The sequence below is a fragment of the Phragmites australis genome, chromosome 4 (assembly GCF_958298935.1).
Source record: "Phragmites australis chromosome 4, lpPhrAust1.1, whole genome shotgun sequence".
Classification (NCBI taxonomy): Eukaryota; Viridiplantae; Streptophyta; class Magnoliopsida; order Poales; family Poaceae; genus Phragmites; species Phragmites australis.
Window position 1 is genome coordinate 49181248 of NC_084924.1, and position 12734 is coordinate 49193981.

At 42.3% G+C, this 12734-nt stretch overlaps 2 protein-coding genes across 2 annotated transcripts; both read right to left on the bottom strand.

Annotated features, from left to right (window-relative positions):
• Positions 1-36: 36 nt before the first annotated feature.
• On the bottom strand, positions 37-3071 carry LOC133917078 (F-box protein At4g00755-like). Its single transcript, XM_062361049.1, has 5 exons — positions 2615-3071; positions 2032-2457; positions 1723-1901; positions 954-1072; positions 37-517 (listed from the first exon to the last, which is right to left on the bottom strand). The coding sequence occupies exons 1-5, from the start codon at positions 2751-2753 to the stop codon at positions 232-234; spliced, it is 1149 nt and encodes a 382-aa protein (XP_062217033.1). The 5' UTR covers positions 2754-3071; the 3' UTR covers positions 37-231.
• A 5539-nt stretch (positions 3072-8610) lies between these two features.
• On the bottom strand, positions 8611-11356 carry LOC133917080 (F-box protein PP2-A13-like). Its single transcript, XM_062361051.1, has 3 exons — positions 10968-11356; positions 10300-10418; positions 8611-9258 (listed from the first exon to the last, which is right to left on the bottom strand). The coding sequence occupies exons 1-3, from the start codon at positions 11298-11300 to the stop codon at positions 8829-8831; spliced, it is 882 nt and encodes a 293-aa protein (XP_062217035.1). The 5' UTR covers positions 11301-11356; the 3' UTR covers positions 8611-8828.
• Between the last annotated feature and the right edge of the window lie 1378 nt (positions 11357-12734).

Consider the following 12734-nt stretch of genomic DNA (forward strand, 5'->3'; position numbering starts at 1 on the left):
CAATCCATCTGAAACCAATGTCAGTCGATAAGGAACGAGCCAAGAACTGAACTTATCTTATTACCACAATCGAGATTAAGCAGAGTTGTAAAACCACGACGCCAGCAGTAAGTGTTTACACTTTACTCATCAGAAATTCAGAACGACATTCTTTCTCAACTAGGTTACAGACTGCTTCAGAGAAAATGCTAACTATAGATAGTAAAAACCCTGCAGTCCAGCAAACGAGGCCTACATGTACAGGTCATCATCGGTGACACCACCTATATCGTCTTCATCCATAAATTGTACAGGCCCAAGCAGCACATTCATCATCGCCAGATGCCTCATCCGCTTGTATCTAGCAACAAGCGGGTGCCACTCCGACGAGTCTCTAGGGTCATCCGGGACTATGTCTTCTGCACGCAAGTTACTGGCACCCGGCAGATACTTGAGGATTGAATAACCAGCAGGATCAGAGATGTCAACCATGAAATCTGGTGAAAGGGAGCGCCCGATCACTTGGGCATGGCAGACACTGTTAACATGCAAAAAGAAAATAAACTGTTAGCATTCCAGAATTGATGCATATCGAATGAAATGTTTCAGACAAATTACACAAAGCAATCTCGTAGTTTAGAAACAGATCATAATATTCACAAGGCTGCATGTGTTTCTTGTGGAGGCAACTACATCAAGTGTAAAGACAAGTTGCAGGGAAGATCGCTACAATCACATAGAGATATGATTGTGATGTACACGATTTTAAAAAAATTGCAGTGAAAAATAGTAAGTTGTGCACTCTTACTCCAGCTTGAAACTGGACGTATATCCAATCTCCCAATTTGCATAACAACCAGGCCAGTTCTCTTCTCAAAAGTAAATTATGACACTTTTCACTTTGTTTGGAGAGAACCATTAAAAAAAGATCAGGTTAGCAATCAACATTAAAAGGCAGAGGATTGAGAACTCACCATATGTAATACCTATCATCTGTATCTTGTTTCTGTACTCTTCCCAACAGTTCAATCTTCACTACACCACCAATGCAAAGGACTGAACGCGGGAGTTTGAAGGTTTGTAACTCATTTTCCTATTACACAAAAATAAGATGGCATTAATAAGGTTGGCATATTATTCATTCAAGATTTTATTCATTAGATCAGCACAGGATTACTATTATACCATCGCTCATAAAAAGGTACAACTGGAAAGGAAACATTACATGCCTAGATATTCAGTACAAAACTGATCCTTTAGACTGGTGAAATACTACACCACAACAATATAAATACTAGGCAACGACTACACCAACTTCTTGTGGAGTCAACTCCCATTTTCTTTACAGCGCTGATGCCATGTAGACTTAATTTAGTTCAATCGTCGAAAGATAACATAACGACTGGATTTTGGAAAGAAGAAATATGACATCAGGAACTTTCAAAAATTTATTCAGATTTGTAATAAATCCAAACTAGGAGGAAAGACAATAGCACTTCACTATTTTAATATTTTTCACTATCTTGTAAAGGGAATAATCTCTCCAGTATAATCCAAACAACTTGCTGAAACTATCAAAGTGCTACATCTACAGTTCTATATCTTTCCACACGAATATACTGATCACGACAGACACAATAATGTAGCTATAAAGAGTCGTATGTTATCTTAAAAGAGGCTGATCATCAGTTATCGCTTTATAGGTAAATAAGTCAAAAGGAGGGGGAAGACTTCAACTCTCACCTGCAGCATAGGAAACTCTGGTGACGTGTACGTCCACACGTAATTTTCATCAGCGATCACCCTCAGGTTCTCATCCTCATCCGTGACAAAAAACTCCGCCCCATGAGGAATCTTGGAGTGGCCCATCCGAATTCGCACCGACTTTGAAGAGTAAATAGGATGGCCAGGCTGAAAATACGCTGGCAACACCAACACGAAACAAAAAACGCAATTGAATTCATAGAACCAATTACCCGGAAAGACGAATATAATTGTACTATTGTAGGCATTAAAAACATCACGAGAGCCTAAATCTGATATATCTTCTACCTTTGAACGGTTGTATCCTGATCTCGTCAATTATGCAGAGATCAGAGTTGAGCCTGTAGGTCAAGCTCTCCGGCACGTCGGCGTCATCCTGCCCGCCGCTCGACCAGTAGGAGGGGCGGTGATTGATCCGGTCCAGCGGCTCGAGCGTGTTCTTAATGCTCTCGTCCGGGAAATTGTCGGTGCTGGAGGCGACGATGCAGTGCAGGATGCAGTCCATGGAAGGTTTGGTGGAGACGAGGGCACCGCTGAGGTAGGAGTATATCCTGTGGTCCCTCTCAAGGTTCCTGAGCTCAGCTTCATGGCTGGACTCGGAGGCGTGCGCGGCGGGCGGCGGCGGCGATCTGCTCACCTCGACTGCGCGGGTGAAGTTGGCGACCTCGGGGCATATCCGCAGGCACAGGTTCTTGGAGAGTTCGTTGTCGATAACTGCATGGGGAGAAAACAATCCAAGCGTCGAACTCGACAACCAACCCAACCGCAGGACACAGGAGAAGGCAAGAAAGAGTTTTCTAGAAAAATACAGGGCGCGTGCGTGCGCGTGTACGGAAGAGACGAGACAGGGGGGTTGGGGGTGAGCGCGTACCGAACCGGCGCCAGGAGCGGGAGACGGCAGCGGCGCGGGCGAGGTCGGCGGGGTCGTCGAGGAGGCGGAAGACGCAGGCGGAGGTGTCGGGGCCCACCCACTCGAGGAAGTCCCAGCCGCCGCACTCATCCACCTCCATGGGTGCGGGCCGAGCGCGGTGGAAGAAGCTGGAGGAGCAGTTCCGCCCGCAGCCAAAGCCTCGTGGTCCGGTCCCTTGGGAGGGTGCTGGAGGATGGTTGAGGAGGACGTCAGGAAGCGTGGGGAAGTGGGGAACCGACCGAGTTTTGGGGCGTTTCTCCTTTTCCTTTCGCGGTTGCTGCTTGTTTTTGTGGTGGTTTCGGGCCAGGGGACGGACGGGTGCGGGAGGGCGAGGCGCCGCGCCCTTCGCTGCGGGGACAGGTGGGAAAACCTGTGGCTGTGCCCGCCACCGCAGAGTCGGCAAGAGATTCCGCCGGTCTCGTCCTGGGCTCCGGACACTACTATAAAAATCTACTTCACTATTATCTCTAAAACTCTCATGGTTTTCAAACTAATAATGGATATCAGACGATGATAGTCTCTTTAGTTAGTAGAAAAAAACGTAGTAAAATCATAGGAATAGCAAATTTTCCTTTGCACTCACTGCTCATCCGTTTGGTTCACAGGAATAGACATAAAGAAATAGCATAGGAAATTTTTCTTGGCCCTCAATTTCACAGGAAAAGTATAGAAAAAAGATTGGGATAAATGCAAAACCCCCCCCCCCCCAAAGTCACTTGGATTTTGACTTTCCCCCCCAAAAGTTGTTTTGTTGCAAAAAACCCTCCAAAGGTTTGATTTTGTTGCAAAAACACCCCCAAAAATTCAAAAAAAATTAAAACAAATCACAAAAAATTCTAAAAAAAACTAGAGACAATTATAAGACCTTTTGTGAAATTTGTTTTCAAAAATAATATCCTTTGCATCATATTTCATGGAGAGTAAGTTTGAAAAAAAAAAGAAAAACGTGCAACTCATTTATTAATTCGAGTTAAATGCATAGTTAATTATTTACTAATCCAAAAATCATGAAACATAATTTTTTAGTCTTCTTACATGATCCTCTATCTTGTAAAAATACATGAAATCTTGAAATAGTTATTGTAACGTGCAGGATTCAGTAAATGGGTTGCAGATAGATTAATTCATAACTAATCCATAACACCCCCAAAATTAGTTAAACCACTTTTATTAGTTTACTTAAACAATTATTTGTGTAGGAAAAATAATGGTAGACATGACAAAGTTAAAATAACATGAGTTAATAAATGAGCTGCACATTTTTCTTTTTTTTCCAACTTCCTCTCCATGAAATATGATGCAAAGGATATTATTTTTGAAAACAAATTTCACAGAAGGTCTTAGAATTGTCTCTAGTTTTTTTTAGAATTTTTTTAATGATTTTTTTATTTTTTTGAATTTTTAGGGGGTTTTTTGCAACAAAGTCAAACTTTTGGGGAGCTTTTTGCAACAAAACAACTTTTGGGGGGGAAAGTCAAAATCCAAGTGACTTTTGGGGGGGGGGGGGGGTTGCAGTTTTACCAAAAAGAAAAGAAGCAAAAAGCAGAATGAAAAAGAATGGGGGAGTGACGTTTTGAGAGGCGATTCTGGGGTCTTGCGAACGGGGAGCTAACAATGGTGGATTCCGGTGACTCTGCTGGAGTTCTGGCCGAGGAGTGGGTGGTGGTTGGACGTGCAACGGTCGATGCCTTTCCCGTCACTCCTGATGCGCGGTTTTGGCCAGCCTCAGCAAAATTCGCGCCAGGGTTCGAGGGCTCAAGGTCTTCGTCATCTAGCCCATCGCCTGTTCCTCGAATTTGGAAGGATGTGGATGGAATTCGTTCATATGCATTACCATTAGAGGGGCGCGTGAAGCTGGACGTTGAGAAAGTTGGAGACATCATTGATGACCCTCTGTTGTTCAAGAGTGAGGGCCCATCTGCTAGCCCAGTTTGGTCAGGCAATTCGGTCCGGCCCAAGTGTGATTTCGGCACTTGCGTCGAGGATATCTACAGGCACTCCTGGACGGATTCGGTTGGCATATGGGTGTGGGTTCCACAAGGGAGAGAGCCTGAGGCGGCGCATCTAGGGTTCCAAGCACGAGCGTCAAAAAACATATAGAGGACTATTACAAACAACTATTTGGCAGAGAAAAGAGAGATGGTATAACTTTAGCTACAGATATTTGGGATGAAACTGGAGCTTTAACAACTGAGGAGATTGAATGTCTTATGAGGCCTTTCACTGCTCAAGAGATTGAGAAGGCACTTAAAGAAATGAAATCTAATTTTGCCTTTGGTCCTGATGGTTTTTCAGTGACTTTCTACAAATAATATTGGAGGCAATTGAAACATATTTTTTTAGAGATGTTTGAGTTGTTTCATAAAGGATAGTTTAACCTTAACAGATTGAATTATGGTTTGATTACATTGATTCTAAAGTTGAAAGAGGCTGACAACATTAAACAGTACCGATCTATATGTTTGTTGGGGGTGGATTATAAGATCTTTACCAAAGTGCTGACTTTGAGACTGACTCCTTTGGCAGATAGAACTATTAGCAAGTTCCACACCGCCTTTATCCCTGGGAGACATATATTAGATGGTATTGTCATTCTACATGAGGTGTTACATGAGTTGAAAGTTACCCACAAATTTGGTGTCATTATAAATTTGACTTTGAAAAAGCTTATGATAAGGTTTAATGGAGCATTTTTTTTTAGAGGAAGTTCTAAGAAGGGAAAAATTTCCTGACAAATGGATTGAGTAGACTAAACAAGCTGTTAAAGGCGGTAGAGTTGAGATCAATATAAATAAAGCCCCCTGAAGCTTATTTTAGAACCTTCAAAGTTTTGAGGCAGAGTGACCCTCTTTCACCTCTACTTTTTAATTTGGTTGGTGATGCTTTAGATGCCATTCTTAGTAATGCTAAAAAGGATGGGTGGATAAAAGGTTTAATTCCTCATTTGTTTCATGGTGGGATAACTCATCTTTAATATACAGATGATACAATTATTCTTTTAGAGTTGGATGATCAATCCATTATTTATACAAAAATTTTGTTGTACTATTTTGAAAGCATGTCTGTGTTGAAAATTCATTATGAGAAGAGTGATGTGATTGTTGTTGGTGTTTCTGGTCAAGAAAAAAAATAGTTGCTAATATATTTAATTGTAAAGTGGGCTCTTTACCTATCAAATATCTAGGCATTCCAGTAAGTGCTACCCATCTTAGAGTTAGAGAGCTGATGTTTGTGGAGCAGAAGGTTGGAAAGAAATGGGGACCTGGCAATGTATGTACCTCTCGTCTGCGGAAAAAACAATCCTAATTGAGTCTTGTTTGAGTTCTATTACTAATTACACGATGGTGGTGTAGTTTTTGCCAGAAATTGTACATAAAAAGATGGAGTCCGCGAGATCAAATTTCTTTTGCCATGGATAGGGGTAGAAGAAGAGATATCATATGATTAAGTGGGATGTGTTAACTAAGGCAAAAGATTTTGGGGGTTTGGGCCTTACTATACTAGAGTTATGAATGTTTGCTTGTTATCTAAAATGGATTTTGAAACTAGAAAGAGGTGATTGTGATCCTGATTATGAGCTGTTAAGGAAGAAATACCTTGGAGATAAGGGGTTTTATAGAAGCAACACGTCTGGTGATTCCCAGTTTTGGAAAGGCCTACATTCTATTAAAGGCTATACATCTATAGGCTTGATTTATATCTCTGATAATAGGAAGAAGATTAGATGTTGATTAGATGTGTGGTTAGATTTCTGTCCCCTAAAGATCAAATTTGAGAATCTGTTCAAAATTTGCTCTCAACAAAATGCAACAGTGTACCAGGTGCTTGGGCAGAGTTCCCTTAATCTCTCATTTAGAAGATCCTTTGGTCTGCAAGAGATGAACGGGTGGGATTCTTTGGTTAAGATCTCTAATCTCATCTGTTTGTCTGAGGTCCTAGATTCCGTTTTATCGGTTTTTGAAAAAAATTTGAAAAATATAGCACTTCTTATCTTTATAAGCATATTGCTTTCTCTGGGGGTTAAAGGTGAAAGTATTATAGAGATTTGGAATAACTATCTCCCTCTGAAGATTAAAACTTTTCTTTGGTCTCTCTGTAAAAATAGAATTGATCAGCTGATTGAGAAAAGTTGAAAGTGTAGCGAATGGTGTAAATTGTATGATTTTAGAGAGTCTGTTGACTATATTATGTTTCAGTGTCCTAATACGAAATTTACTTGGTGTGTTTGTAGAGATGTGTTACACTGACAAATGGTCCTATACTCGCTTTACATACTTAGAGATATGTTTTTGGAATTATAAGTTCTAGAGATAAGCTAATTCTAAATTTTCTCTTAGGTGCTATTTGCTACACTCTTTAGCTAACGTGCAATGATTTTGTTTTTCAAAACAAGATCTGTTCTTCTCCTCATGCCATTCTCTACAGAATGCTCTTGTGATGTGGTGAAAGCTCAGTGCCAAGAAGCCTGACCGTGCGCAGCTAGAGGTGCTGATAAGGAAGTTCAAGATGGAGGTGGATGTTCATCAAGATCATCGCGTGGTTGCTAGTCTGTCAATAGGAATTGGATAGCTCGTGTGGTCTTATATGTTTTTTTTATGTTCGCTGGAAGTCTCTGCCTTTATTTTGTTAGTTGTTTGTTCTTTAAGTTACTGTTGGTTAGAGGTTTATTTAGAGTTTAACTTTCTGTTACTTGCCGCTTATATACGATGTTTGTTGATTGTTCATCAGCTAACTCTACGGTGCTTTCTATAAAGCGAGGTAAAAGTTTTTGTCTAAAAGTACCCGAAAAAAAGAAACCCCTCCGAGATAAATTCCTATGTTTTTCCGGCGCTCATCCAAGCACCAACTTTGAAAAAAAATTATCTATTTTTCAATCTTATGTCTTCCACCTATCACCTTATTCCATTTCTATATTTTTTCTATGCCCGTGTTTTTTTTAAACCTGTGTTCAAAGGAGCCGTTACTGCTGGTCCGAGGAACCGGCCGGGAAGGACTCGTGCCGTCTCCTTCGCTTCGCTTCGCTTTCACAGTTATAAGGGAAGGACTCCATCAAGCAACGCCGGGCGTCCGCGTGCCGGGCCGACACGTGCGGTGCCATGCACAGATTTAAAAGTGTTCTCCCGCGTGGCGCGGCCATGGCGGCGTCTGCCGACTAGTAATGAACGACTAACCGCTGCAGTAGAGAGGAGGACCCGAGATGCATGCGCACGCGAACCGGGCATGGTGCCTCGCGGGGTCGGCGTTGCAGCAGAATTTTTTTCCCTCGGACTCGTACGACGCGCGCAAGACGGATGCAGCACAGTCCACGGGTTTTCGGGCACTCTGCGAGGCAATGCAACAACTTCTTCCTCCTCCTTTCTGTGAGCCGATGATGTAACAACTTGTTGTGACGCGAGATGATGGAAAGGTCGTGTCAGGCCTTGTGAGTTGTGACTTTATGGGCCTGAATGAGGCATGGACAATGGACGTCCATGGGCTATGGAGGCTCGCTGGGCCGAACCCTAATTGATGCAGTAGGCTTCTCTTTGCCAGCCAGGTCAACGCTGATCTTGGCTCCGTCGCTGGGCAAATCTAATGATCTCAATTCAATTTCAGCAGGTAACTAAAATGTCCGTGGTTATACAAGATCAAAAAATTCTCGTTTCAAAGAAAAAGGTCACGAAACCGTGTTTGCTATATGATTTATCTGGCCCTTTCATAATGCTGATTACGCTACCTCCTTCTCAAGACTGACTTGGATCATTGGATGTGCTCAAAATGTCTAAATGTATAGAGCCAACTATCCAGTCAGCCCTAGTGACACTGATGCAGGTTATAACAATCTATGTCGTCAGAAGTATCAAGGATTTTGGAGGCTCGCCATAATTTCATCCTTTTACATTGCAAAGTTCCATTCTTAAGGCATGGAGCATACTACATTGTGAAAGAAACTGAGAACTATTAATTGTGCGTTCACAAAAGACAATTGAGCTCGATACAAAACACTCTGCAGTTAGCACCATGACCACCACGAGTCATACAAAAATACAGAACCTAGATGTTATCATAGAAAAATCTCAGCCTACAATTATGTACAAATGACTTCAAACCATACGATCAGCCCAAGTTAAAAACGGCAGGCTACTCATATCTGTCTACAACTCTACTGTAAAGTAACTCTATCAAGTGTACAAACTCACTTCTGAGCCCTGATCACCCTTTCTGGCTCGAAGCCTTTCGGATATATTAGCACTGAATCGACGCACAGACCGGCTTTCGTATGAGTGCAGTCGATCTGGGCTAGCGAGAACTTCAGCTTGATTGGTTGTTCAGAACTTGATGCAACGAAATCACCAACATGGTATAGAATCCAACTTCCTGGATCATCTAAGTAGCACTGGGACAAGGCGTGCTGACCATCTGATGTAGAAAACTGGAACCGTACAGGCTTCTTGTCCCAGCCATGGATTTGCTCCGAGCAGCAAATTCGGCGGCCGAAACGTATGGAAGACTTTCCAAGATGAAGCCTGAAGTACAGGCTGTAGGTTCCCGCAGGGAAGCAGAAATCAACTTCTCCAACCACCTCAAGCCACCAGATTTGCTGAAGATATGCAACAGAGTGGAACCTGCGGGATCATGCACAGAGAGTATGGCTCAGATTATTTTCACCACATAGATAGCATATAGAAGCATCGTGTTCTCCAAGTTGGGACAGAATGAATCAAAAGATATCAAATTTCATTCTACTACATTTGCACCAGGTGTTGACAGTCAATTGCTATCTATAGGCCTATTTTGGATTGCGGGATTTTTCTCTAAATCCTACGTTTTTCCTGTGAAATTGAACTAATTCGTGTGAAATTCCTGCCTTCCAAGGAAACCGTTAGTAACGGCCATAACTATCTTTCATTTTGAATATGATCTGTTTGTCCACGCAGATCATATTCAAAACACGCATTGCGCATTCAAGGAAAGGCATGTGTTCATACAAATTGGCTGAGGAAGCCTAAAATTACAAGGAAACAACCAAAAGCATACTAGATTGAGGATATTGCTCCTATGTAAGAAAAAAGAACCGTTGTTTTCATAACCGGATGACCAAATTTCTCTAACTCATTGGATGTGAATATGTGATCATACCTAAGAAGCTACTAAGACATTTCCAGTAAACAAATGAAAAACAGGTGAACCACACCATCTGGTATGTAGCATAGCAAATTCCGCACAGGGACAAATTTCTTTGTGCGACATCTAAAAAAGTAGTGATCGGTAGAACGAAAAGTATAACTGACCATGCAAACAACTAGAGGTCAGAGCAACCTTGTGGTCAGATGGTAAGACTTCAAAGGGAAAAGAAGTAAATATTGACACGACAATTGAAATTTCAGCTCCACACAAAGGCGCTGGTCTCAACGAATTATCTCCAGTCAATTTTTGCTAGCGTCCGTGCTTACCTCATCAATTTAGCAGGCTAGCAACTATGAGAAACGTTTGTATCAATACAAGTTTGTAAAAATTTCACTTTCGTGCAATTTTGCTATTTTCAATAGAGGCAAAAACATTCTCGGACTAGAGTTGTCAACAACCGAAGCTGCGGCAAAAACAAGCGAGGAAGAACAATTTCAACATGGTAGGAACATTGAAACAAGATGTGACTTCATATTTACCTAGATTCAGTGGTTGGCATGTGAACCCAATATCTCCTGTCATCAATCCCTGTTATCATCATCGCTTTCGATGACAGCGCCATACAAATTCTGCCTTTGCTCTTCTCCAACCAGAATTCCTGTCGGGCAAAGCAGAAAAGCACACATTGGAAAATACCTCTATAAATCAAACGTGTAAAGTAGTAAAATTGTGCCTACCACAGCAAGCTAACTGCATATACTTTTCATTAGTCCATGGTAAGATAGCGCAACCATATATGAGAATTATTTTGAAAGGAAGCTTCATAGTTCCCCTACAACCGACAATTTCTTAGAACACAAAAAATCAAACTCTGAACGCCGAACTGACTAAACCAGATGAACGTTGAGGATGTCAAAATTTGTGTATCTTCTTTTCCAAACAAAGTTCAATGAGAAATACCAAAACCTTCCTCTTCTTTCGAGGGCAGAAACTTCTTTTTGCATCAATTTTGCTAGCAAACCAACAAATTCATTTTGCAACCATGAATCGATAAAATAATAAGAAGTAAATTAAGACGATATGAATTCCGAGTTCCAATTGTCTCCATATCCAATCAAACTTCCAACCCAAACCCCTAGAACAGTGGGAAGGACACCTTCTCAAAATCAAAATGGAACGAGTCCAAGAAACAAGTAGAAAAGCTCACCCTTTTGCCATCATCAAACGGCACAGGCCTCGCGAGCCTCGCATAGATGTCCTTCTTCCCCATCCCGCAGCTCTTTCCTCCCCTTTCTCCCTCCTCCGCACCATCGAGGAACCGCATGAGATAACCGTAGTTCTCCGGCAGCTTCGCCTCCCACACGAAGTCCGCCGCCGCAGCGCCACGGAAGGCACGGTTCAGCCGCGCGAGCCGGCATATGTCCGGCGCGTCCAGGTAGAGCAGCAGCTCTGCCGCGCACAGCTCCGGCAGGTCATCCAACCCGGCACGCGCGACCTTGCCGGGATCCGTCCCCGCCAGGTCCGACGCGCCCGCGCCCATGCTCCTGCTGTCGCCTCCAGTCGCAACTCACAACTACTACTCCACCACCGTGCAAAAGGCCGCGCCTTTATTGGATTCGCGCGCGCCAATAGGGTGTTGGAAATAATAGTATTTTCAAATTTGATTTAATTTAATCTTAAATATAATATGAATATGAATATATACAGATAATCAATTACCGACTAGTAGGGTATAATCAACTAGGATTCGATCAACTCCAATCAACATCGACTAGATACTCGAGAACGATTTTGACTAGTTCAATCGAAAAATATATGGACTAAAATACTTAGTAGTATATCAACTGGTTCACTCGAGTAGCATTACATTATACGTACTTAATAGCGATGTGAGATACAGAAACCCCCGTGATATCGATGTAGTAGCCGATGATGAAGATGAAATAGTCGAAGTTGATCTCGATATAGTAAACATCAAAGACAGTGGCAATATAGACGAAGTAGCACATGATGATGTAGATGAAGCAGATCGTGAGTAGTCGCGATGAGTGCTTTTTAAAAATTTTATTCGTCCTCTCCCGGTGTAGGATCACGAGAGCGACAGGTTCCGAAGATCTGCTCTCGCGTCCATCTGTGCACGCTGACGCAGCGAATGGAGTAGTCTACGTACGACGGTGAAGCAGAGAAAAATTGGTAAAACCTAACTGCGAGTATGCAACTCGCGTCTCCTCTTTGTGCGGCGACTGACAAATATACATAGAGTGAGAGTCACGCGGTTGAGACCTACTACAATCAAAATTGATTACACCACCATAATTGAAACCTTGACCAACACAATTTTTCATATATTCATCTATTTGCTCACGCAGAAAAAAAGAATAAAACACAAAAAGAAGCTGAACCTCCAGTGATTCCAGCGCACCCGGTTCGAGCAACCGGTTAAACGAACAATCCAGCTGTGGCGAATTCGCACCAGATTGAGCACCAAGAAACGCAGTAGCGCACTAGCAAGACTCGTGGCTTTTGGGTAGGAGGTTCTTGCAGGAGGAAGGAAGGCATCGGATGCGAAGAACAGGGTTCGGGGGCAAGACAGTTGTGGAGTTTGTTCGAGCGCGTGCGGATCGCGTAATAGAAACGCAAGTTTTCGAGCGCCGGAGCGCGAGAGAGCCAGAGAGAAAGAGAGAGAGGTGATGTATGGGAGAGGAGCCGAGGAGAAATGACAAGGCAAGGAGTACGTGCAGAATGGAGAGGTTGGTGGGCATTTACGTTTAGGTATTTAATAATAAAAACAAAAATAAATGTGTAAATATCTTCTTACTATATAAAATACGGGTTAATTATTATGTTACCTCGTCCTTTGCTTTCCTTATATCTAATAAAATCTTTAAAATTCAAATAATCTGTTTATGTTATTCACCATCGTCCTACAACTTTTTCACTCGTTACCCGCTACAAATATAAAATCTATTTTACC

What these genes read in the sequence shown, in the direction of transcription:
- LOC133917078 (XM_062361049.1), bottom strand. Translation starts at nt 2,753, where the DNA reads ATGGAGGTGGATGAGTGCGGCGGCTGGGACTTCCTCGAGTGGGTGGGC. An exon ending in CAGAGTTTCCTATGCTGCAG is followed by an intron (nt 1,073 to 1,722) that starts GTGAGAGTTGAA and finishes TTTGTGTAATAG; the next exon opens with GAAAATGAGTTACAAACCTT. An exon ending in GATGATAGGTATTACATATG is followed by an intron (nt 518 to 953) that starts GTGAGTTCTCAA and finishes GCATGTTAACAG; the next exon opens with TGTCTGCCATGCCCAAGTGA.
- LOC133917080 (XM_062361051.1), bottom strand. Translation starts at nt 11,300, where the DNA reads ATGGGCGCGGGCGCGTCGGACCTGGCGGGGACGGATCCCGGCAAGGTC. An exon ending in CGTTTGATGATGGCAAAAGG is followed by an intron (nt 10,419 to 10,967) that starts GTGAGCTTTTCT and finishes TTTGCCCGACAG; the next exon opens with GAATTCTGGTTGGAGAAGAG. An exon ending in ATGCCAACCACTGAATCTAG is followed by an intron (nt 9,259 to 10,299) that starts GTAAATATGAAG and finishes ATGATCCCGCAG; the next exon opens with GTTCCACTCTGTTGCATATC.